This window comes from Ustilago hordei (genome assembly GCF_900519145.1).
Source record: "Ustilago hordei strain Uho2 genome assembly, contig: UHO2_contig_22, whole genome shotgun sequence".
Lineage (NCBI taxonomy): Eukaryota > Fungi > Basidiomycota > Ustilaginomycetes > Ustilaginales > Ustilaginaceae > Ustilago > Ustilago hordei.
The window spans coordinates 312,154-334,031 of NW_024545292.1; the positions used below are offsets into that span (position 1 = coordinate 312,154).

The 21,878-nt window shown below is 51.8% G+C and overlaps 5 protein-coding genes across 5 annotated transcripts; 3 read left to right on the forward strand and 2 right to left on the reverse strand.

Annotated features, from left to right (window-relative positions):
• Positions 1–20: 20 nt before the first annotated feature.
• UHO2_06983 (putative tyrosyl-tRNA synthetase, mitochondrial precursor) lies at positions 21–1,538 on the forward strand (the record flags this gene model as incomplete). The annotated part of the gene is made up of 1 exon (XM_041560578.1): positions 21–1,538. The coding sequence occupies one exon, from the start codon at positions 21–23 to the stop codon at positions 1,536–1,538; it is 1,518 nt and encodes a 505-aa protein (XP_041416512.1).
• Positions 1,539–1,612: 74 nt separating this feature from the next.
• UHO2_06984 (uncharacterized protein) lies at positions 1,613–4,969 on the reverse strand (the record flags this gene model as incomplete). Its single annotated transcript, XM_041560579.1, has 1 exon — positions 1,613–4,969. The coding sequence occupies one exon, from the start codon at positions 4,967–4,969 to the stop codon at positions 1,613–1,615; it is 3,357 nt and encodes a 1,118-aa protein (XP_041416513.1).
• Positions 4,970–5,330: 361 nt separating this feature from the next.
• On the forward strand, positions 5,331–7,082 carry UHO2_06985 (uncharacterized protein; the record flags this gene model as incomplete). Its single annotated transcript, XM_041560580.1, has 1 exon — positions 5,331–7,082. One exon carries the CDS (start codon positions 5,331–5,333, stop codon positions 7,080–7,082), a length of 1,752 nt encoding a protein of 583 aa, XP_041416514.1.
• Positions 7,083–7,652: 570 nt separating this feature from the next.
• Positions 7,653–10,988, reverse strand: UHO2_06986 (putative CDC60 - leucine--tRNA ligase, cytosolic; the record flags this gene model as incomplete). The annotated part of the gene is made up of 1 exon (XM_041560581.1): positions 7,653–10,988. One exon carries the CDS (start codon positions 10,986–10,988, stop codon positions 7,653–7,655), a length of 3,336 nt encoding a protein of 1,111 aa, XP_041416515.1.
• A 1,043-nt stretch (positions 10,989–12,031) lies between these two features.
• Positions 12,032–17,656, forward strand: UHO2_06987 (putative Mediator of RNA polymerase II transcription subunit 12; the record flags this gene model as incomplete). Its single annotated transcript, XM_041560582.1, has 1 exon — positions 12,032–17,656. One exon carries the CDS (start codon positions 12,032–12,034, stop codon positions 17,654–17,656), a length of 5,625 nt encoding a protein of 1,874 aa, XP_041416516.1.
• Between the last annotated feature and the right edge of the window lie 4,222 nt (positions 17,657–21,878).

The following is a 21,878-nucleotide window of genomic DNA, read 5'->3' on the forward strand; positions in this document are numbered from 1 at the left end:
ACGCCTTGCGTACCTTCACAATGACAACCCCGCTCGTTGTGCTCCGCAGTGCCCCACGGCGAACTTCCACTCGGATCTCCCGGAATGCGTGTTCAATAGCAAGATCCTATTCTACAACCCCAGGCCCAGAAAAGGATTTGATATCAGAGCTAGAATCACGCAACCTAGTCTCTCATCTAACCTCACGTTCTCTCCGCACCCACCTCCTCTCGGCCCCTCGAACGGTATATTCTGGCGTCGATCCTTCCGCCTCCTCTCTTCATGTTGGCAATCTTTTACCGCTGTTGACATTGGCTCATTTTGCGAGGTATGGCCATAGACCGATTGTGCTGGTGGGTGGGGCAACGGGCTGTATTGGTGATCCTAGTGGGAGAAGTACTGAGCGGAATGCGTTGGACGAACAGACGCTGGAGGATAATGTCGCGGGTATCAAGTGCCAGTTGCGGAGCTTCTTTGAGAATGTACAGCGGTATTATGGAACCGACCGGCAGCGGGGTAAAGGAGGAGAGGCCGGAGAGGTGCAAGTGGGGATGGGAGTAAGGATGATGAACAACTATGAATGGACCAAAGACGTCACCCTGTTAGACTTTCTTGGCACTGTTGGACGACATGCCCGACTTACAAGCATGCTCTCACGCGAATCGGTTGCTTCCCGCCTAACCCCGCCTTCTGCTTCTACCTCAGAAGGCTCCATCCGCTCGGCTTCCTCGGGAGGCGGAATGTCATATACAGAATTCTCCTACCAACTTCTCCAAGCATTCGATTTCCTCCACTTACACAAAACCACTTGCTGCACCATCCAACTCGGCGGCTCTGACCAGCTCGGAAACATCACCGCTGGAATCGACCTCATCCGACGAACTTGGGGTCTAACGGAAAGCGAGCCTGCTTACGGCCTCACCCTGCCCTTACTTACGACGAGTTCGGGAGAGAAGTTTGGGAAAAGTGCTGGAAATGCTATTTGGCTCGATCCGCTTCGTACACCGGACTTACATTTCTACCAATTCTTCCTCCGTTCTACCGATGCCGATGTAGAGAAATACCTGCTAGCACTAACCCTTCTCGAGCCAGAAAAAGTGCGGGCGGTGATGCAAGAGCATAGGGAGCATCCCAAACAAAGAGTCGCGCAAAGAGTCCTGGCCGATCACATAACAGAATTGATCAGAGGAAGAGAGTGTGTCGAAAGAAGTCGCAGACTAAGTCAGGTCTTGTTTGCACAAGCAGACGTGCGGGAGGCGTTGGCGAAGTTAGATATCGAAGCAATAGCAGGCGATGAGGGAGAAGCAGTGGTGAAAAAGTTGAACCGCCACCAAGTAGTAGGTCAGCAATTGACCAAAGTCGTAACCGTTGCCGGCTTGGTTAAGAGTAGAGGTGAAGCAAAAAGGTTGCTTGCCAACGGAGGGCTTTACCTGAACAACGAGCCAATCAAATCCGAGAGAGGTGTAGCCGAGGATGATTTGGTTGCCGTCCAAGCCGGGGGAGCGGTGTGTTTGGTCAAAGCTGGCAAAGGAGCTGTGAGGATTCTCTATCTCACATAGCACCACACATTCACGCAGATGGCCGATGATGCAGAATACAGGGTACTTTTATTACCAACTCTTCTGGTGTGTGATCAAGATGGAACCGAGGCATCTGACATCTCTTGATCCTCCTCCTCCTCCTCCTCCTCCTCCTCCTCCTCCTCCTCCTCCTCGCTATCGATATCCATCTTGAGCTGTTCTCCAAACGTCACCCCCTCCTCCTCTTCTTCCGCCTCACCATGCTCTCCCAAACCAAGCAAAGTATCCATAGCCTTCAGGCTATACTCCAACATACTAGCCTCGACCGCCAACCTATCGACCCTTGAATAATGTCGCTCTGTATATCCCAGCAGACCTTCGACTAGTGTTCCGAGATCAACATTCCTTTCCCTCTCTAGCCTTGTTTCCCTTGCCCTTTCTTTGTCGCTTTTGGCGGCGAGGATTCCCAGCTGTTGGTCCTCGAACCTCTGCGCGATTGCCGCTCGGTGGGTTTTGAGCGAACGAGTAAAGATGGATATCAGCGAGGCGGCTGAGTGGTGAGAGAGGATGCAGTGTAAAAGTGACTGCGCGATAGGCCAAGTGCGCGTCGAGGTGTTCCAATCTCGGATGTAGGTAACAAGTTGGATGAGATGAGGTGCGGGAAGAGTGGCGATGATGGCATCGACGCTGGCTAGACCGGTGATGGAAGATGCATCTGCAGAGTTCTCCCCAGTTGCATTCACTCGGTTGACTTTGGCAACACCCTTCTTTCCTCCTCTGCGGGACTTGATTCCCGCAGGCTCGAATCCATCCTCCTCTAGCCCCACCAAATCTTCATCATCCGACTCCCCCTCCAGGGCGGAAGCAAGAACCGCATTCCTGCTCTGTGCAACAGCTTCAGGTCTATTGGCACTAACATAACTAAACAAGCCCAAAAGTCTCCTCGGTTGGCCGATCCGCAAGGCTACCTCGATCGCATTCCTCCAATCTCTCTTCTGCAACATGTTGCCGAACTCGTGCTCCAACCTGACCTCTTGCTCTCTCCGCTTCCTCTCGTCTTCCTTTTCCTCTTGCGTCGTATCTTGCCACAACTTCATACTTCCATCTCCCGCAGCACTGATGAACCATGCTTCGCTCTTCCCAAGGGCAATACTCCAAACCTTATCGTCGTGTGCGTCAATGGTACTCTCACATTGCTCCTGTTTAATATTCCAGAGCTTCACCAGGCCGTCAGCTGCACAGGAGAGCAACTGCATACCGTGGGAAAGGAAGGATAGTTTTAGGACGGAATTCGTATGCCCTTCGAAGAGTTTGACGCAAGTGAACGTCTTAAGGGACCAAAGACGCACGGTTTTATCCCCTGATGCCGTGGCGAGAGCTAGGTCTACGGGGGAGAAACGAAGCGCCCAGATTCCACGCTTGTGGCCCTTGAGCGTCGCCAGGTTACTTAGACGAGCGGAGGCAGGCCTGCGAGATTTCGGCTTAGCGGGTGTAAAGGAGAGGGCAAAGATCTTGGCTGTGCGATCCTGGGATCCGGTAGCGAGGAGAGAGTTGTTTGGGGAAATGTCTAGACAGTTTATGTCCTTCTCATGCACCCGCTGGGTAAGCAACGACTTGAGCTGGAGAGGCGTTGAAATGATCGAGTCCGAGCAAAGGAGAGCGTTGAGAGGGGAAAGATCCCAAAGTTTGACAGTACGATCTTGAGAAGCGGTTGCGATGAAAGGTGCATAGGCTGCTCCAGGGGAAGTAGGACGAGGAGCGAAAGAAAGAGCTCCAACGGATTCTGCGTGTCCCGAACAAATTGCTACGCAGACCCATTCCCCGCCTTGCTCACCATCCTCTACATGGGTTGTAGATTTGCGAGAAAGCTTGCTACCCACCTCATCAGCAGATGCATGATCAAAACAGGATAGCTTCGAGAGGCGACAAGCAGGAACAAAAGCCCAAATCCTTACACTCCTATCTTTCGCACCAGAAGCCAGCAATCGCATATCCGGACAAGTATCTAAGCAGAGCACAATGTCTGTATGACCAGCGAGAAGCTCCGCTGTAGTTTCGTCTTTGCTTTCGTTGAAAGTGTAGATCCGAAGTGCGCGAGAGTTGGTTGCTACCGCCAAATGCGTCTCCTTGCTCACCACCTCATCCACGCCTGCAGAGGAGAGGAGGGAAAGATCGACGATTTCGTCGTTAAACCCGATCAGTTGCCTTTCCTTTCTCAACAAATCTCCTTTTGCTAGACTACGCACGACGATGTTTTGATCGGCATGGATGCTAACCAAACTCGCCTGGCGCTCTCCTTCTCGGTTGATGTAGTGAACCGTAGTGATAGCCCGAGTCTCTTCTTGATCGGCATCCGACTCAGAGCGACCGGATGGTGGTTGGCGTGCAATACGAGCTTGCTGTGCGAGACGGTCGTTGAAAGATTCTGGTTCCCTGGCAATAATGCTGGATGAAGTTACGTCCCACAGGCGGATCTGACCGTTTGATCCACCTGTCCAAAACACGCTCTGAGACAAGTTGGAGGTGGGAGGAAGAAAGCCGACGGACTCAATCCCTTCATCAGCAGACAAGGTTTCTACCTGTTTCCACCCCGTCCCACCACCTTGCTTGCCCGGATCGAGACGCCATACAACAACAGTACGATCTCTCGAACCACTAACCAACGTCATCCCATCCGTCGAAACAGAAATTCCTCTCACGACCGAATCATGCCGAGCAAGTGTAGCTATCGGTTTATCAAGTTGAGCCGGATTGTTAAGATCCCAGATCCTAAGTTTTCCGTCTACCGAACCTGTTAGCAGCTCCATCTTGCTTTCGGGATTGGAGCGATTTGATTTATTCTTGGACTTGGGTTTCTTGCCTTTCTCACCCACACCTGCACCATTGGTAATTGAGCAAGTGGAAGCAGGAGCGAGGTTCCAAGCAAGAGCAGAAACGACTCCAGCATGACCCTTAAAGGCATGCGTACAGTAACCTCGTTCAATATCCCACACTTTCGCCACTCCATCCGACCCACCGGTTGCCAGTAAGGTTCCTGTTGGATCGACGGCCATTAGATTCACCTGACTCAGGTGAGACTTTGGGATGCTTCGGACCAATCTACATTCTGGTAAAGCAAACACTCGCAGTGCTAGCGAGCGAGATGCAATGACGAGATGTGAACCACTAGGGGTGACGGTTAAAGCGGTGACTTCTTCCGTATCCCCTTCGATCCGTTGTACGAGGTTGCCGGAGGAAACTTCTACCACGGCCACATCTTCGTTGAGAGTGGAGAAGAGGAGAGATCCATCGGGGGTAAGAGCCGTTGCTCCACCAGTGTAGAATGGTTCGAAAGAACGGCGTTTCTTGAAGGATGCCTTGAGACGATGCTGTTGCGTGGAGGAAGAGGAGGAGGAGGAGGAGGAGGATTGTTGTTGAGCGGAAAGGAGTTGTGCGATTTGGTCTGGGGTTAGGACATGTGCGTCCGCCATGGCGGCTATCTAGGATAGTGCTGAAATGAGAGCGATTGAGGATGGAGATGGCGGTAGGGCAAGTGGAAGGGTCGAGATGATGAGGGTGAGGAGGAGAAAAGCGTTCTTCCTCAAGTGGAATTTTTTGATTTGCAGAAAAAGTCGACAATTTTTGCCATTTCCCGCTCACTTTTCTTCCGCCGAGTTCCGAGTTCCGAGTTCCTAATTCCGTATTCCGAACACTTTCTTTTCTCTAGAGCTGCTAATACGGCCGAATGAATCCTCTCCACTTTCTTTGGAGCGTTGCGAATTCGATAAGCCTGTGGACACGACGCTTTTGCTCCTACCATCTCCACCACCTCTCAGAGGTCCATAGACAACCATGCGCAGCCTCACTCTGGCTGCATCACTGCTAGCCGTCGCTACAGTCGCAGCTCAGACACAACAGCAACCATTCTCTTTACCGTCCACTTCCCAAAACCGCATCACTTTCGCTTCCGCCTCCTCTTCGACCTGTTCACCGGCTACATTTTCCGGTCAAAGAGTCGTCCGATTCACCACCACTTCCCCCCAACAGCACCGGTCCCTCATCCATGAGGCGCAAGGTTGGGGGCTAGACATCTGGGCGGCTCGTCTAGGTGCGGCTTGCGGAGAAGGACAAGAGGGTGGATATGGATGTGTTGATATACGCTTGGCGTTGAATGGTCATAATGAGGATCCTTCTGTCGATTCAATGCGCGTCGGTTCCGAGGAATTGATCCAACGTTTGTTGGAGCCTTTCGTGCGGGAAGGGAGGCCCAAGGTGATGACGATGATTGAGGATCTGGGAGAACTGGTGGATTCGCAGCGCAGACCGACGGTGGAGGGAAAGAGAGGGGATATGGTGGAGTGGGTGATGAAGAGTCAAGCGTGGCACAAAGACTATCACACATACGAAGAGATCACGGAGTATATGAACATGTTGGAACAAAGCTATCCTACGCATGCACAAGTGGTGGAGATTGGAAAAACGTATGAAGGAAGAGCGATTTTGGGGTTGAAGCTTTCGAATAACCTCACCACCGAGGCTCAACCATCGTCGAACGCAGAACAGCAACCTCTATCCAACCGGGATCCGCTCGCCGATGCACCACATAATGCTACTTGCCTCACCACGGCAGGAAAGCTAGGAATTGTAATTACAGCAGCTCAACATGCTCGAGAATGGATTTCCACTTCCACGTCTCTCTTCTTCGCTTCAGACCTCCTCTCTGCTGCTCTTGGTCCGCCCGACCCACCTTTCAACACCACTCACCACTTGCAAGACTTGATCACGATGAAGAAGAAGAAAAACCGCAAAGGCAAGAAAGGGAAAAAAGGGAAAAAAGGGAAAAAACATGCCCAAACATGGACCAAATCCTCAGCCCGAGCGATTCTCTCGACCTTTTCCATCACCATCATCCCCATCTCCAACCCGGATGGCTATGTCTACTCCTGGACTAAAAACCGAATGTGGCGTAAAAACCGTCAACCAAACCACTTCCCCCCCGATCTTTTCTGCAAAGGTATCGACCTGAACCGCAACTACGACTTTGCTTTTTCTCCCACCTCCCCCTCCTCCTCCTCCTCCCCCTGTTCCGAAACCTACGCCGGCCCAAGCGCTTTTTCTTCCCAGGAAGCCAAAGCTATTGCAAACTATCTCGAAAGCGAAACTAACAACATCAGAGGCTACTTTGATTTGCATTCCTACGGACAATTGCTCATGTACCCCTACTCGTACGACTGTAAGCGGGCCGTACCGGACGAAGAAGACTTGCTGGAGATGAGTCTAGGCGCAGTAGCAGCATTGAGGCGTGTACACGGGGAGAGGTTTACAACAGGTAAGATCTGTAGTGTCTATGCTCCCGGAGGTGGCAACAGTGTCGATTGGGCCTATGCGAGTACGAGGAAAGTAGACCAAGGGGAGCAAGGAGGGAAGAACAAAATAAAGTGGAGTTTCAGTGTCGAGTTAAGAGATGGTGGTACTTATGGATTTTTGTTACCCAGCGAACAGATTCTTCCCGCCAGTGAGGAGGCAACGGCAGCATTGGCTTATATGTTGGCTTTTATTGCTAAGAAGGATTCCCGTTTGAGCTCATCAAAGCCTTCTGTGTAACACGTCGAGTTATACTTGAATCATGTCCTTTTTTATATATATCATCTTTCCAAAGCATCTGGCACAGTGATGAGAGAATAGTAGATCGCACCTGTCCCCATAACTGGCGATCGCTGAGAGTCGCAGCACAATGCCACTGCTGTTTTTACACAGATACACATATACTCGATTCACTGAAAGAAAGATTGTCACCGCATCCCTCAAAATCCGCGCTTGATATATATACATGTGAGTGACACTTGCCGAATGTGCGTAGATCCTACTTCATGTCGAGCTATGACAACAATCCCAACAAGGTTGTACCAGATTCTCAATCTCCGATCAGATCCTCCTTCACCCGATCCCTTTTGTATCTGCTTACCTCAACCAACATCATCATATTGGATCGTCTCAAAAAGTGAAACCTCCTCCAAGCAGGTCTAATATAGTTGTCAGATCAACATCCGTCACAGAGATACAAGCCAAAAAAAAACGGTAAACGACTGAAATTGTAAAGGCTCCAGGTACATCTTAGTAGCAAGTTGCATCTGCCTGCACTCGAACTTTTGTTGCGCCGATTGGCTTGTAAGCCTAAGCATCAGTATTGAAGAAAGCAAAACTAGGCTGCCCAGGTTCGGCATTCTCCAAAACCTTCTGCTCAACATGCAAATCTTTATAGATCTGCTGGTCATCTTCGATACTATAAACGTGAATCTGTTTGAAATGCATCGTCTTCTTCAAATATCCACTTGCTGCCTTCAACGTCTCGATCTCGTTGAAGGGCAAGAGTCTATTGAACGCTGTTTCTGCACCAAAATCTGCGATCCTCTTTTTCAAGGTAACGATAAAGTTCATCACCTTTTTATCCTTCAACATTCCATCCGCAGCCAATTGTTCGCGAATCGCCTTATCGTCGAAACTACGCTCGTTGGGATTGTAATGATTCTGAAGGATGGATAGACATCTATCCTGCCATTGCGGGAAATTCTTGGCGACAAACATACGACATTCTTTGGGTGCCCTATCATCATACTTGATGCCCGGAGTTGCGTTCTTACCCTTAGCCTTCTTCGTAAGCAAGATCTCAGCATCACGAACGGTTTTGACAGTACCGGAAACGTAAGCGAGCGCTTCAGTAATCGAGTTATCCACCGCCGCCCAAGGTTGAGGCCATCTTGCCGTTTGGATCGAACCAGTTTCGCCCAACAAGTTACGCCAAACATGCTCGGCAAAATGAGGAGCAATAGGAGTGATGAGCAAAGCTTGAGTTCGAATCCATCGTAGAACAAGTTGTTCGTGCATCCCAATATCGCTCGTCGCCTCACGATACAAATCTCGCGCTGTCTGAAGCTCGTAGAAGCCAAACTTGGTAGCATCCTTGTAGAGCGCTTTAGCGTAAGCATCGTTGGTGAGTTGGATGAGATTGTTCATCTGGTTCTCGAACGATTTGTCCCAGAAGGAATCTTTCGGTCCCGTACGAAGCTTAGACTTGTTCGAGACCACTTCGTTGCACCATTCGATCAGTGTGTGGAGACGGAGGATGTTGGCGTTGGCGGTTTTCTCTTCAAAGTTGGCATCTTCGATACCATCACCTGCATCTGCCAGGGAGAGTCGGGTTGCATCGGCACCGAATTTCTCAACCGATTGGCGGAGAGAGAGCGAGTTACCGGTGGACTTGGACATCTTTTTGCCGTTAAGCATGAGATGGCCGTTGGCACGGATCGCTTGTGGCCAGTGGTGCTCGGGGAAGATAGCCGAGTGGACATAGACGCAGAAGGTGAGATGGTTGGGGATCAGATCCTTGCCCGAGGAACGGAGATCCATGGGATAAAAGTATCGGAACTCGCGACGAAGGATCTCGGCCTTCTGCTTGGGGATGGTAGTGTTGGTAGGGTATTGAGCATCACCTAGGATGTAGTCCCAGATCTCGTCGGTCAGCTCTTCAGGCTTGATACCGATGGGACCAACCTTGCTGCCGTCGGCAACACCTCCCTGAAGATGGTGAGCGATGGTGTAGTAGGACATGTAGATGGTCGAGTCACTCAGCGACTCGACCAAATACTGAGGATCCCAAGGAAGCTTAGAACCAAGACCGTAAGAACGGGCACAGGCCCACTGCTTGAGCCAGTCAATCGTACCCTCGAAAGCATTCTTGACTTCAGGACCAAAGGTGTTCATCTGGGCAATGAGCTTGCTAGCCTTAGCCTTCCAAGACTCCTCGCCGTAGTCCATGTACCACTGGTCGCAGAGAGCAACAACACACTCGTCGGCAGATCGACTGATAATCTTACCTTCGGGTTCGGCGTAAGGGAAAGCGAGGTTGGCCTTGATCATCTGATCGCGGACCTTGTTCTTAGCCTCCTGAACGGGTTGGCCCTTGTAAGTGCCGACGAGCATGGTACCGTTGTAGAAGCCTTCTTTGTAGGCGAGTTCTTTGGCTTCAGCGAGCTGGTTCTTGTCCTTTGCACTCTGAATCTTGAGCTGCTTGACGAGGGTTTCGGCGGACATGTCACCGTAAGCGGGAGTGCGAATGACAGGGATAGGATCAAAGGCAGCCCACTGAGGATCAATCTTGTAGTACTCGGCCTTCTTGCGGAGGTCCATGAGGGTAGCATAGTCATCGGGCGAATCCGAGGGAACAGAAGTAACAACACCGGTACCCTTGGTAGCAAGAACAGTCTCCATAGGAAGAACGTAGACTTGGGGGTAGAGACCGAAAGGAGCCTTGATCTTGGTACCGATAAGCTGAGAACCCTTGAGAGAAGCAAGCTGGTTGACCTGACCACGTTGCTTGGTTGTACCTTGGAAAGCCATGTTGCGAGCGGCGCGCTCGGTGCAAATGTAGACGTGGGTGTCGTTGATCTGGAAAGCGCCGTAGTTTATGGTAGGTCCAACGTAGCAGTTGGTCTGACCGTACATGGTCTCAGGACGAAGGGTAGCAGCGACAAAGTAGACCTTCTTAGCCTGAAGCTTGGCATCGAGCTGAGGAGCAGCAAGTGGACCCCACTGAACTAGCTCCATCTTGAGAGCGGTGTACTCCTGAGGACCAAGACCTTCGCCGTCGGATCGATCGTGGTCCATGCATGGCTGACCATCCTTGGGCGAGTAGATGGTGTAACGCTCGCCGAACTTGATCTTGTTCATAGCGTGGAGCTTGTTCATCTGCCATCGAACAAAGCTATCGTAGTATGGGTTGACGTCGGTGGTGATGAAAGCACGTCGCCAGTCGATACGCGAACCGAAAGCAGTGCAGTCAGCTTTGGCGATGGGAGGGAAGTAGCTGAGCCAATAGTTGGCATCGGCGAACTTGTGGATCTCTTGCTTGGGTACACCGGAGTTGAGCATGATCTGGAATTGGTACTTGAGACCGGTGTCCTTTCCTGCAAGCTTACCCTTTGTAGCCTTGGCGAGGTTGGACTTTGTAACGCTCGAGGTGTTCTCCGTGGGTGCTGGTGGTTGGGGAGCAGCCTCTTCCTCGACCTCGTCTGCCGGATCCTTGTATCCGGAGAAGTCGTCGCCAAAGAGTTGGATCTCACGAACCAGCTTGTCGGCAGCAGCACGGATAGGCATACCGGTGCAGTGGAAAGCCCATGGGAAGAGAGCACGCTTACCCTGCATACGTTCGTAACCGGCAGCAAACTCGACTTTGGAGAGGGTGAAAGCGTGACCAAGGTGAAGAGAACCGTTCATGTAGGCGTAAGGGATGGTAGCAAACCATTTCGGGTACTTTGCACGCACCTCTTCGGGTGACATATCAACGAGGCCATCATCCTGAGTGGGAGCGTTGATATCAAAGACACGCGATTGTGCCCAGAAGTCTTGAGACTCCTTTTCGAGCTTTTGGAGAAAGTCACGCTTGGCGGTGTTTTCCAGCTGAATGGGACCAGCAGTAGCAGCAGTAGCAGCAGCGGTGTCTTTAGGAGGCATGATGGAGGTATGAGAGTAGGCGCGAGTGATCGAAGCGATGATGTGATTAGTCCTCGTCCTCGTCCTCGTCCTCGTCGTTGTCGTTGTCGTTGTCGTCGTCGTCGCTACAACGACGACAGATCTACGGAAGAGCCGAGTTGGCGATGTCAGCAGGGGAATGGGCCCTGGAAGCGGCTTCAGGGCCAAAGATCGGAAGAAGCGAAGAGTCGTCGTCGTGATGCCGCACACGAGCTAAACCAGAGCCAAAAAGAAAAGAGAACTGGTGTCGCGGTGTTGCGGTGTTGCGGCGTGGCGGTGTGGCGGTGTGATTTGAAATGGATGAAAGATGGCGTGGGAACGTGACAAGTGTCGTGGGAATGTGACAAGTGTCGTGGGAAAAACTGGAGCGATGAGGGTGGTGATGGTAGCAGAGGATGATTGATGAGTATCGGCTCGTCCGATTAACACCAGCTCGAGCTCGATGGAAAAAAAAAAAAAAAAAAAAAAAAAAAAAAAAAAAAAGTTGCAATTCAGAACAAGCAGCAGCGCAGCTCACTTGCCCTTCTGTGTTCTTTTCTTTTTTTCTTTTTTTTTTTTTTCTTTGTGAATTGGAATGTGTGTGTGCGTGTGTCTCTGACTCTCTCGCACGACTCAAACACTAAAACGGTCCAGGAAAGCGGAATCTGGCCGACGGCTGATCCGAGCCAAGAGGAGTGACTGTCGAACTCCTGAATTTCGATTCTCTCGCAGATGACCAGCAGTGACTGACTAGAGGACTGTTGTATCGACTCGACTCGCTCACATCCCTTTGCAATTGGCTTGGATAGCTTCGACTCAGCTTGACACTCTCCACTGCGCCCTTCCTGGATCGCCTGCCTGACAGCCACTCCCACCACCACCATCACCACCACCACCATCACCACCACCACCATCCGAACCTGGCCGAAACTCGTATTGACCCTTCCTTTCTCGCTCATTGGAACCACTTAACCCTACATGCCATCTCGATCGAGGCCTAATCGCCGCACCGCAATGGAACCAGCAACCCTGTTGCATCCGCCACCATGACATCGATGCAGTCGTCGTTGCTGCGTGGCGGCAATGGCCCAACCATGCCGTCGCCTAAGCGAGCTAAGCTGGACGATGCGCAGCTACCGGAGGCGTATCAGCAGCAACGTCCTCCGTGGAGGCCTCCTCTTCATCCAGCAGCCGTCGGTGGCGACCTTCCGGACCTCTTCCCCACCAAGCCTTACCAGCCAGAGAATGACATGTCACAGGTCTCTGTGCGTAAGGGCTTTGCTGCCCACCCCTACGTTCGCAACGAGTCCTTCTCCGCTCACGAGATGATCTACACCCGACTCGCTTCACCTGATACCATCCATTTGCTCTCCAGCTGCATGGACGAGATCCTGCAGCGTCGACGCGAGCTCGACAGAAACAATGTGGCGCCCTCCCAGTACAGGCCTCCATCACGTGTCACGCTCAACGAAGCTAAGCTCGCAAACTATGTCAAGGATCTCGCCGACCCTAGTGTGCCGCTGACTCGCCTCTCTAGAAGTGTACCTCACGGCTTCAGAGGAGAGAAGCTATTCGAGATGCTCTGGGCCGGCGGCGCTCTCCCCTCCGCCACAGCAGCAGGAGCGAATGCCAACTACTTCAACCCTCGCAATGCTCCTTCTACACAGCAGTTTCAAGCTCTCTCTTGCTCTGCAGCCTCGATTTCAGCTCCCACTGCACCAAGAAAGAGCGTTGACATCTCGCGTGCTGTCTGGTTTATTCGCGCTCTCGGTGCAGCCGAGCTCTCCTCCTTGCGAAACAAGTCAGCTGCCACCATCGTCCCTGAGATCACCTCCAACCTTTGCACTTGGATGGCTAAGCAAGTCGCCGAGCTCAATCTCATTCAAGCCGCTGAATCTTCATCTACTGCTGCTGCTGCTGCTGCTGCTGCTGCTGCCTCTCCGGCTCCCCTTTCGCCCTCGCCGCATCTCTCTCGAACCTTCGGTGCCGGCCCTTCATCCCTCTCACGATCTATGGCAGCTGCTCATTTTGCAGCACCAACACCCCCCCATCCCAACCCGGCCTCGTCTCCATCCCCTGCACCGGCCAAACAAGTTTGCACCGTGCTGCAGAACCCAGTCGACCAAGAACGCTGGACTGCAAAGTGGTCTTACAGCTTGTCGCTGGCACGTCACTTGCATGCACAGCATCTCCTCGACCCCTCCCTTCTCGTTCGCTGGATCGTTGACGCCTTTGCTGCTTCCAATCTCGTCCAGCTTCCCTTTCTCGTGGAGCTAGTCCAGGAAGTGCTCCTCTTGATCTTGCGGCGGCGTTGCTTTGTCAAGCCTTTCCTCACAGCGTTGCTCGTCCAAATTCCCAGCCTTGATGCCCGTCTCGATCGTGCAGCCGCTGGTGGTTTGCGCAACAAGCTCATGCTTCTTCTCCGCATCGTCTGCGAGACCTGCCCTGATCTGCTCATCAGTCCTCGACTGTGGTTCGAGCATGCTGGTACTCTGGCGCAGCTCCTCAACCAGCTCAACGCAGAGACTGAAGCGGACGCTGTAGGCACAACCGTTGCCACTCAGCTCAGCGACTATGTCGAGCGTACCGTCAAGCCTAGAGTGGAAAGACTTCTTTTGCAATCTCAACGTCGCAGTACTGATGATGCCCACCATACCACCTCGACCCCGTCTCCGGCATCGCCGACTCTGCAACAACACATGGACATTCATGCGCTCGACTCTTTCGACATGAAGACCGTCGATCGTGTCTTTTTGCAGAACGGTCCACCTGGTAAGAGTCCCGCCAAATACACCCGAGACGACGCTTTCTGGGCACCAAGAGTCGAAACCATCCTCACCTGGGCTTGCACCGACCGGCGCATAGGTGTAGCGCGTCAGTATCTTGCAGCCACCTTGATTGAAAAGATCCGCTTTGGTGTCTCGTGGCAAGAGACCAGTGAAGGTAGCGACCAACTCTCGCTCCCTGCCTTTGATTTCGAGCACCACGCCAAAAAGACGCGCAAGATCAATGTCGAGCCTATGCTGATCAAGTGGCTCGGCGATGTCGAAGCGACTCTGAACATGGGCACCGACAACTCTCCTTCCGAGTTGCGCGCAGGCTTGTTGGCGACCATCGAGCTGTCTTCCATCGTTGTACTCACTGGCGAGCTGGCCAGGAGAGGTGTCTTTTCATACACAAAGTATCTTCAGAGGCTCATTGCACGTGGGATGACCACCGCTCCATCAAGCAGCAAGGAGGACGACAACGAAGCTGCTGCGTTGGCATCTGCTCCTCCTCCTGCCCTCGGCTCTGCAGCTTCACGCGATTCTCTCCATTTGCGGCTTTTGCGATCCTTACCGCTGTATGACCAGCCCGCCTCGGTCTATCAACAGCGAAGGCAAGCTATCTACGGAGACCGCACCAAGGAGACGTACGAAGACGCGGCACAACGCCGTGCTCTGCGTCAATTGCAATCTTTCCTACCTTTCGCATTTGCAGAAACTCCTGACTCTGGCATCGAGATTCCAGCGATAGCAACCATGTGCACCTCCGCCGCTCCGCCGTCATCAGGCGACATCGATGACACTAACCCCAATGAAGCCCTCTCGCGCCTATGGTCCGCATCACGCTATGTACGGTGCAAGATCTTCCGCACCGACCTAGTTCCTGCCGTGTCGGCACGCATCGACTATCTCAACGGCGAACAGCTTTCGCGGATCGCAGCCGTCCTTGTCATGGGCGATGATTTCGAGAGTTTGGCTCAGCTTCTGGCTACGCTTCTTTTACGTCCGCTCTCCGACAGTCTGGCGCGTGCTACGTTCAACCTGGTCATCGAACATAGCCTTGTCTGGAGATCCATGGACATCATGGGCACCCTCAATCAGCTTGTGCGGCAGCAGCTCAATCATTCCAGCTCGATCCGTAATGACAGGCAGGCGGTGATGGCTTCGACTACGTTGCTGCGACTTCGTACCTTGATCGAAGGTATTCCAAGCCGAATGCATGCTCCTGTGCCTGAGTTAGCATCCGAACGCGATGCTATTCAACAACACGTACGTGCATTGCGGCCAAATGTCGATGTCCTGCTGGACAGATTTGCGCAAAAGCTGCAGCAGCAGCATGCTTCCAGCGAAGTGGGTCAGAACAGTGCTGCCACGCCCGCTGCTGAAGGCTCGGACATCCTGACACCCTTCCGCAGCCTCTTTTTGCAGCCCGATGCAACGAGCGACGAGATCATCGAAGGGACTATCGTTGAAGGCGTGCTCGAGCGTCCCAACGAGACCCTCATTCCTGCAGCCGTGCGTTTGATCGATCAGCTCTACCTTGAAGCATCGCTCGAGATTGATGAGCGACATGCACGCTGGCTTGCTCACCTTGCCAACAGCATGCAACAACACATGCATGCCGAGTCGTCGGTGAAAGCGTTGCTGGGCTTGTTGACTCGACTCATCGCCCACGGCACGCTCAACTTGCAGCTTGCCATGGACACCTTCCTGCTGCCCTACTTGCTCTCCTTGGTCAGAAGAATGACTGATCCGGCTACGCGCAATGCCGAATCTGCTTTTCATCTTGTCGCCGTGGTAGGAAGTTTGGGACAGATGTTCGCCAGCAGTCTCGACGATGTCTCCAACCCGACTCTATCCTACGAAGACGCGCGTGCTTTTGGAGCACAAGCCAAGCTTCTCTTTGCTCAAGTCAATTTGCCTTTGCTTCTGCGCACGGCATCGTGCTTGATTTGTGCCTCGGACGAGTGGTCACCGATGGAAGCCTCAGACAAGGCTCAAATCGAGAGCTTCTGGAAGTCTCTGCTTCGTTCTGAGCCAATGCAGATTGCGTTTCGTCAAGATGCTCGAACGTGCATGCTCACCATTCGCGATACGTGCAAGTCGATGTGGGGCTGCAACCCATCTCGTGTAATGGACATTGCTATGGCATGTTTGCATTCGAACAGCTTGTTGCTCCGCGATGTCGGCAGCATCGATGCTGCTTCGGTTCGAGCAAGACTTGACGGTTGGGATACAGCTGTGGTGGCCAACGAGCTGGTCGAGATCTTTGAGCGTCTTCAGCTTGTCGAATCTAGCTTCCAGTCGAGAGCTGATAGTAAGACTAGGGCTCTGGCGTCGGGCATCTTTGATGATCTTTTCGTGAGATTGCCTGATATTGGGGCACAGTTGATGCGCGATTGCCAGTCAAGTGGTCTCATCTCGCGCTTTACGGATATTGGAATTAAGATTCTGTCTGACAAGGTCAAGGCAGGTGCTGATGCGGTGCGCACTTGGTCCAAGGCTATGGCGGATGATGCAGGGGTAGAAGCAAAAGCGGACGTCCAGGACGCAACACCAACGCAGAATACCGTGTCAAAGGGTAGCAGTGGTGAAGGGATCGTCGCAGCTGACGAGCGACTGCCAGAAAGCCAAGTCGAATTCACCATGCGATCCGTTCTGCACATGTGTGAACAGCAAGATAGTTTCATCTTTAACGCTACTGATGCAGACTCGTGTGGACAGCTTTTGGTTCATGTGATTGCTTCTCTCGAAGCTGCCGTAGCCAGCTCCACTAAAATTGGCTCGACGGGTGATGACGGCCTGGCAACTCGACTCTCTGCATTACTGGACAGCAGGCTCACATTGCAGCTATTGCATCTTGTCATGCGATTCGGATGTCTCTGGAACGGATCGATGAAAGCTACTGCTCTACGCCTAGTCAAAGCCTTACTGGAATTGACTCGTCAAGCGGGCGCGAGAGCCGAATGCGGTCGTCAATTCGTACTGCTACTCGATTCAGTCAGTTTTGTGCTGGATGAATTGCCACCACAATTACTCAGTGCTTGCATCCCGGACCTGGAGACACAGTTGCAACAGGTGGATTTGGCAACTTCGGAACGGACGGAAAAGCTGCAGCATCTTTCTTTTATGCTAGATAATCCTGCAAGGCCGGCTGGATGGTTTGTAGCATCGAGTGCACGAGCTGCAGTGAAAAGAGGTTGGTTTACTCCGGCTGGATTGAATCCTTGGGACTGTGCCGAGTATTTAGATATCAATGCTGCTGGTGCGCATACAACTCAAACAGGCAAAGCTTTGGGGCAAATGCAAGCTCGGAACCTCTCCAACCCAACAGCCACAGCAATGGTAGGGGATGCCTTTTCCCAAACGAATCCAGTCTTGCCAAGCGCAAGATCAGGATGGCCTGACAAACTAACACTCAACACAGCCATCCCTCTGTGCATGCTTGGAGTTGGTGTCACACGGGATTTGGTGCCTCACCATGCATCTCGCCTTGCTGCTTCACCCACGGGCCTCAGCGATTCTTGCACCACGCCTTGCCTCGCTGCAAGCACTGAAGAGGAGCGGTGTCGACGACTACCGATATCTGTCGAATCGGAACGATCCTACGGTTCTAGAATAGCTGGCGAACCGATTTTCTCTCGTCATCTTCGACGTGGTTTACTCCCCCACCCAACTCTGCCCTCACTGCACAAAGGAAAAGCGCCAACGACAAATGCAAACGTCGCCCATGGTGTACCACTGAAACGCGGAGAAGAACCAAGGGCCAGAATGTCAGAAGAAGCAATTCCGGTGATTGATCTAACCTACGACGATCTTGCTGGAGCCGAGCATTTCCAGCCGAGCGCTGCTAGGCGATCTGGAAGGGGAGCAAGTTGGAAAAGAAGCATGTCTCAGCGCGATTGAAGGGGCATAGTGGTGGAAGAAGAACTCAAGATGCTTTGCTCACGCAAACCTCAGGCCGACGATCAAGACAGATGTCAACACAGACCGCTTCGCGGGGATTGCACCATCGGCGGGCACCTGAATACACTTAGCAGCTGGCTAAGGGAATCGTTGTTGTTGCTCGTGAAACTAGGTACTGGATGAAAACACGACTTGGTTCGGGTAGCTTCGGATTAAGGCCTAAGCAAACTGGACATTACCAATCGCAACAAGGCAAGAACTGGTCAGTAGATGCAGACATGTGTAGATGCTGGTGTATTCTGGACAGCATGTGTAACTTACAGCGACGAGGAAAGCTTCTGCTACGATTCTAGCTCTTGCATTAAGACTGAGTTTGATTTCAGAGATTTCCTTATCAACGTCTTGCATAAACTCTATAACAAAGTCTACGAGTTTATGTTTACTAAGCTGCTCAGTATTCCTACTAGTAACCAAGAAAGTAATATCATAACCCATCACTGGTTTCCTTCTCAAAATAAGAAAGTTCTCTGCTCTCTGCATTAAAAACCTAGTGAACTTGTGTGCAAGAATCTGTTCGATTTCGTCTGCCTGCTTGACCCTAATAGAGATCCTCACCGAATTGATACTCGGTTCGATGAGCACTTTTTCATGTTGATTCCTACTGATAACTAACGGTTTCAGAATAATTTCGGCTGACCTGAGCGATGTTAGGGGTGATTCGATCTCGGGGATGTTATGTCGTTCTACAGTTTGCGAAGCGAAATTGCATAACGTCAAAGCTGCACTTAGCGTCGACCGTACACAAGAAAGATAGGGGCGGAGAGTGTTTGACTAAACGATCAAGTCAAGCGAGAGAAAGGGGATTGTAAGCAAACTTAACTACACGGCAGAACATCAGAAAAAGAAAAAGAGAAAAGAGAAAAAAGAAAAAAAAAACATGTCGAAAGCCTACCATATTTGAACCTGCCTGCCAAGAAGAATAAGGAACAGAAGGATAAGGAGCAGAAGGATGCAGAGAGGAGCCAGAGCAAACGGGTTGGTGGTTGCAGTTCAAGTTGCGCCCGGTGCGGCAAGTGAGTGTCGAGTACGACGAAGCAGGAAGCATTTGTGGATGGTCTGTGCGCATTCGACGCGCTTTTCGACCTTTATCGTACGAGAGGCGCTAATCAAACAATGCGGATGGGAAAAAGCAAGAAGAAATGCAATTCTCTGGCCTGTATACATATATATATATATATATATGTGTGTATGTGTGTGTGTATGTGTGGGTGTATGTGTGGGTGTGGGTGTTTGAGTTGAAGTAGATAAAGCTACACAAAGCGTAGAGACAGTGAAGGTAGTGCTTACGGCCGAGTAAAAAGGCCTGAGCATCTTAGCATGGACCACATGTGTCACAACCTACTCAAGACAAATGCTTTGTTATGTTCCGCAGTCAATGCGGCTCTCTGCCACTCTTCTTTTGTATATATATAGACTCCTCGCTCTCTCGCTCTCTCTCTCTTACCATCATCATCAACAAAAACTCTTCAACTACCTTCAACTGATTAAGAGTCTGAAGCTCAGTGCAATGCCACCATCGACAAGAGCTGGACAGGTGGGAAGAGATGATGATCAAGCAACTGCAGGAAATGGATGAGAGGAAGGATGGCTCACACAGGTAGTCAGAATCCTCCAGTTAGCAAACCCAGCACTAACGGCAGAGGAAGCAATAGTACGGGCCATGGGTCTGGTCAACATTAGCAACCAAGCTCCACGCGGGGAGACCGAAAAGATCCCCAAGGACATATCGAGCTCCATTGCTCACATCAAGAAGCTCAGCGATAGCAATTGGCACACCTGGGAACCCACCTTTATCGACTGCCTCCAGAGAGTGCACAATGCGAAGGAAATCCTGTACGGTACCGTTGTACCCGGGAGTGAGGAATATGATGAAGACCTAGACAAGGCACTCGTGGGCCTCATCCACGCCTGCTGCAATAACAGCCCGGATAGCTGCATCGACACCTACACCGTCAGAGGGGCGGATGAAGAAATTCAACTTGGCAGCACACTCTATGCCAAACTCAAGAAGGCACTAACACTAAACGACGCTGTAAAGCGAGCAGGACTGCAGGATCGTATCCACACAGTGCGCTTGCACAATTGAGACGTTGTCAGGCTAGGCAAGGAACTCGATTCGATCTGGAACGATGTGGCACGCCTCGGAAAGTGTTTCGACGAGGACCTCAAGAAATCAACTCTCTATCGCTGCACGGCTCAAGATTGGTTCTATGCCAACACCATCGATGCACTGAAGACGGCCAGACCAGACTGTAAGTATGACGAAGCCTACCATGCACTTGCCAAGAAACAGCAGGATGGTGAGATCACTGGCCATATTAGAGGAGCAGCAAGGGTTGCCACAAGCGCGGAACAGGGGAGTGCCAACCAGGCGGAGCAAGGACCCAGGGGCAGGCGCGATCCTCGCAATCCCTTGGCCCCTCCAAAGTGCTATGCTTGTGGAGGACCAAATCACATTGCTTGAAATTGCACAAACACACCAGGCACAAGCGAACCTGTTGCCCATACGACACAAGAGGTGAACCACTAGGAACTCAGGTGCACCTTCCTAGCAGTCGACAGGGGCGAGTGATCAGCATGCGACACCTGGATCATCGATTCAGGTGCAACCCATCATATGGTAAATGATGAGAGAATGCTGCTCACCTCGACGAACAAGGTCGGCCAAATCAGTATGGCAGGGGACAAAAAGCTTCAGGTGAAGGCTATAGGAGATGCCTCCCTTCGGGTCAGTGAGGCCACCATCCAACTATTGGATGTGCTTTATGTACCGAAACTGAATGCTAATTTATTGTCCGTACAAGGCTTGATCGAGAATGGTGCACGAGTAATCTTTGACAAATTTGGAACTACCATAAAGCAGAACGATGGTACCCAAGTACAATTCAAAAGGGACAGAAGACAGGGTCACTTCAAAGTGCGAGGACAAGCACTGGCTTTGGAACTGGAGGAAACACGAGATGATGTCCCAGAGGACAACCAGAACACAGGAACACCAGACAACGTCCCAGTGGACAACCAGAACACAGGAAAACTAGATAATGCCCCGGAGGGCAATAAGGACACGAAGCATCGAGACAGCTACCTATGGCATGAGAGGTTCGGACACCCAGGACGAGACAAAACGAGACAAATCCGGGCTCATTACCTAGGTACTGACGAGGAAATGGAACATGAGTCGAAGCGCTGTAATGCGTGCAGCCAAGGAAAACAGACTCAAGCATGGATGGGCCAATCAGAGTTGGAAAGAATGGAGGCACCATTAGAGCTGGTACACGTAGACCTGATGACAGATTTCAAAGGACATGCCAACTACCACTATGCACTAGTTGCTGTGGATGACTTCTCCTCTCTGATCTACGTGGAACCACTCTGCACAAAGAGTGCTGCACTCACGGTGCTGAGGAGGTGGATAGCCAGGATGGAACAGGCAACAGACAGGAAACTCAAAACACTCTGCAGCAACAATGGAGGAGAATGGTGCAGCATAGCAGCCGAAGACTGGCAAACTCAAGAGGGTTTCAAGTGGCAAAAGAGCGTCCCAGGGATCAGCATCCAAAATGGACGGGCAGAGAGAGCAATCAGGTCGGTCCAAGAAAAGATGCGCTCGATGCTGATTGGTCGAGCTTGCCCCAGAGAGTTGTGGCCGTATGCAATCACAGCAGCAGCACACATGATGAACCTTACCCCGTCAGCCACCAAAACCATCCCCCACAAGGCCTTTTATGGAACCACCACACACAAGCTGGCCCAGCAGCTGCAAGTCTTCGGATGCTTGGCATGGGTTCATGTTCAACAGAAGGACCAGCAAGGCAAGTACGGGGCTAGAGCAAAGCCAGCCATCATGATTGGGTATGATGACGAACACAAAGCATGGAAGTTTTGCAACCCAGACCAGCCTGCATCAATTCAATGGAGCAACTCAGCAACGTTCCATGAGGACAAAGGATGGAGTGATTGCCAACAAGAGGCAGTCAGGCCCATGGTGACCGCGGAGGTTGAGGAGGAGGGTGTCACGCCAGCCATAGTGGAGGAGGAGACCAAATCAGAGGCCACAGTGGAGGATCTCCTACCAGCCGTAGACAGCACAGTAGGCGCCGCCAACACAGCAATACTGAACCTGGACCCAATGCTTGGGGAAGCAATGAATGGTGAGGACACC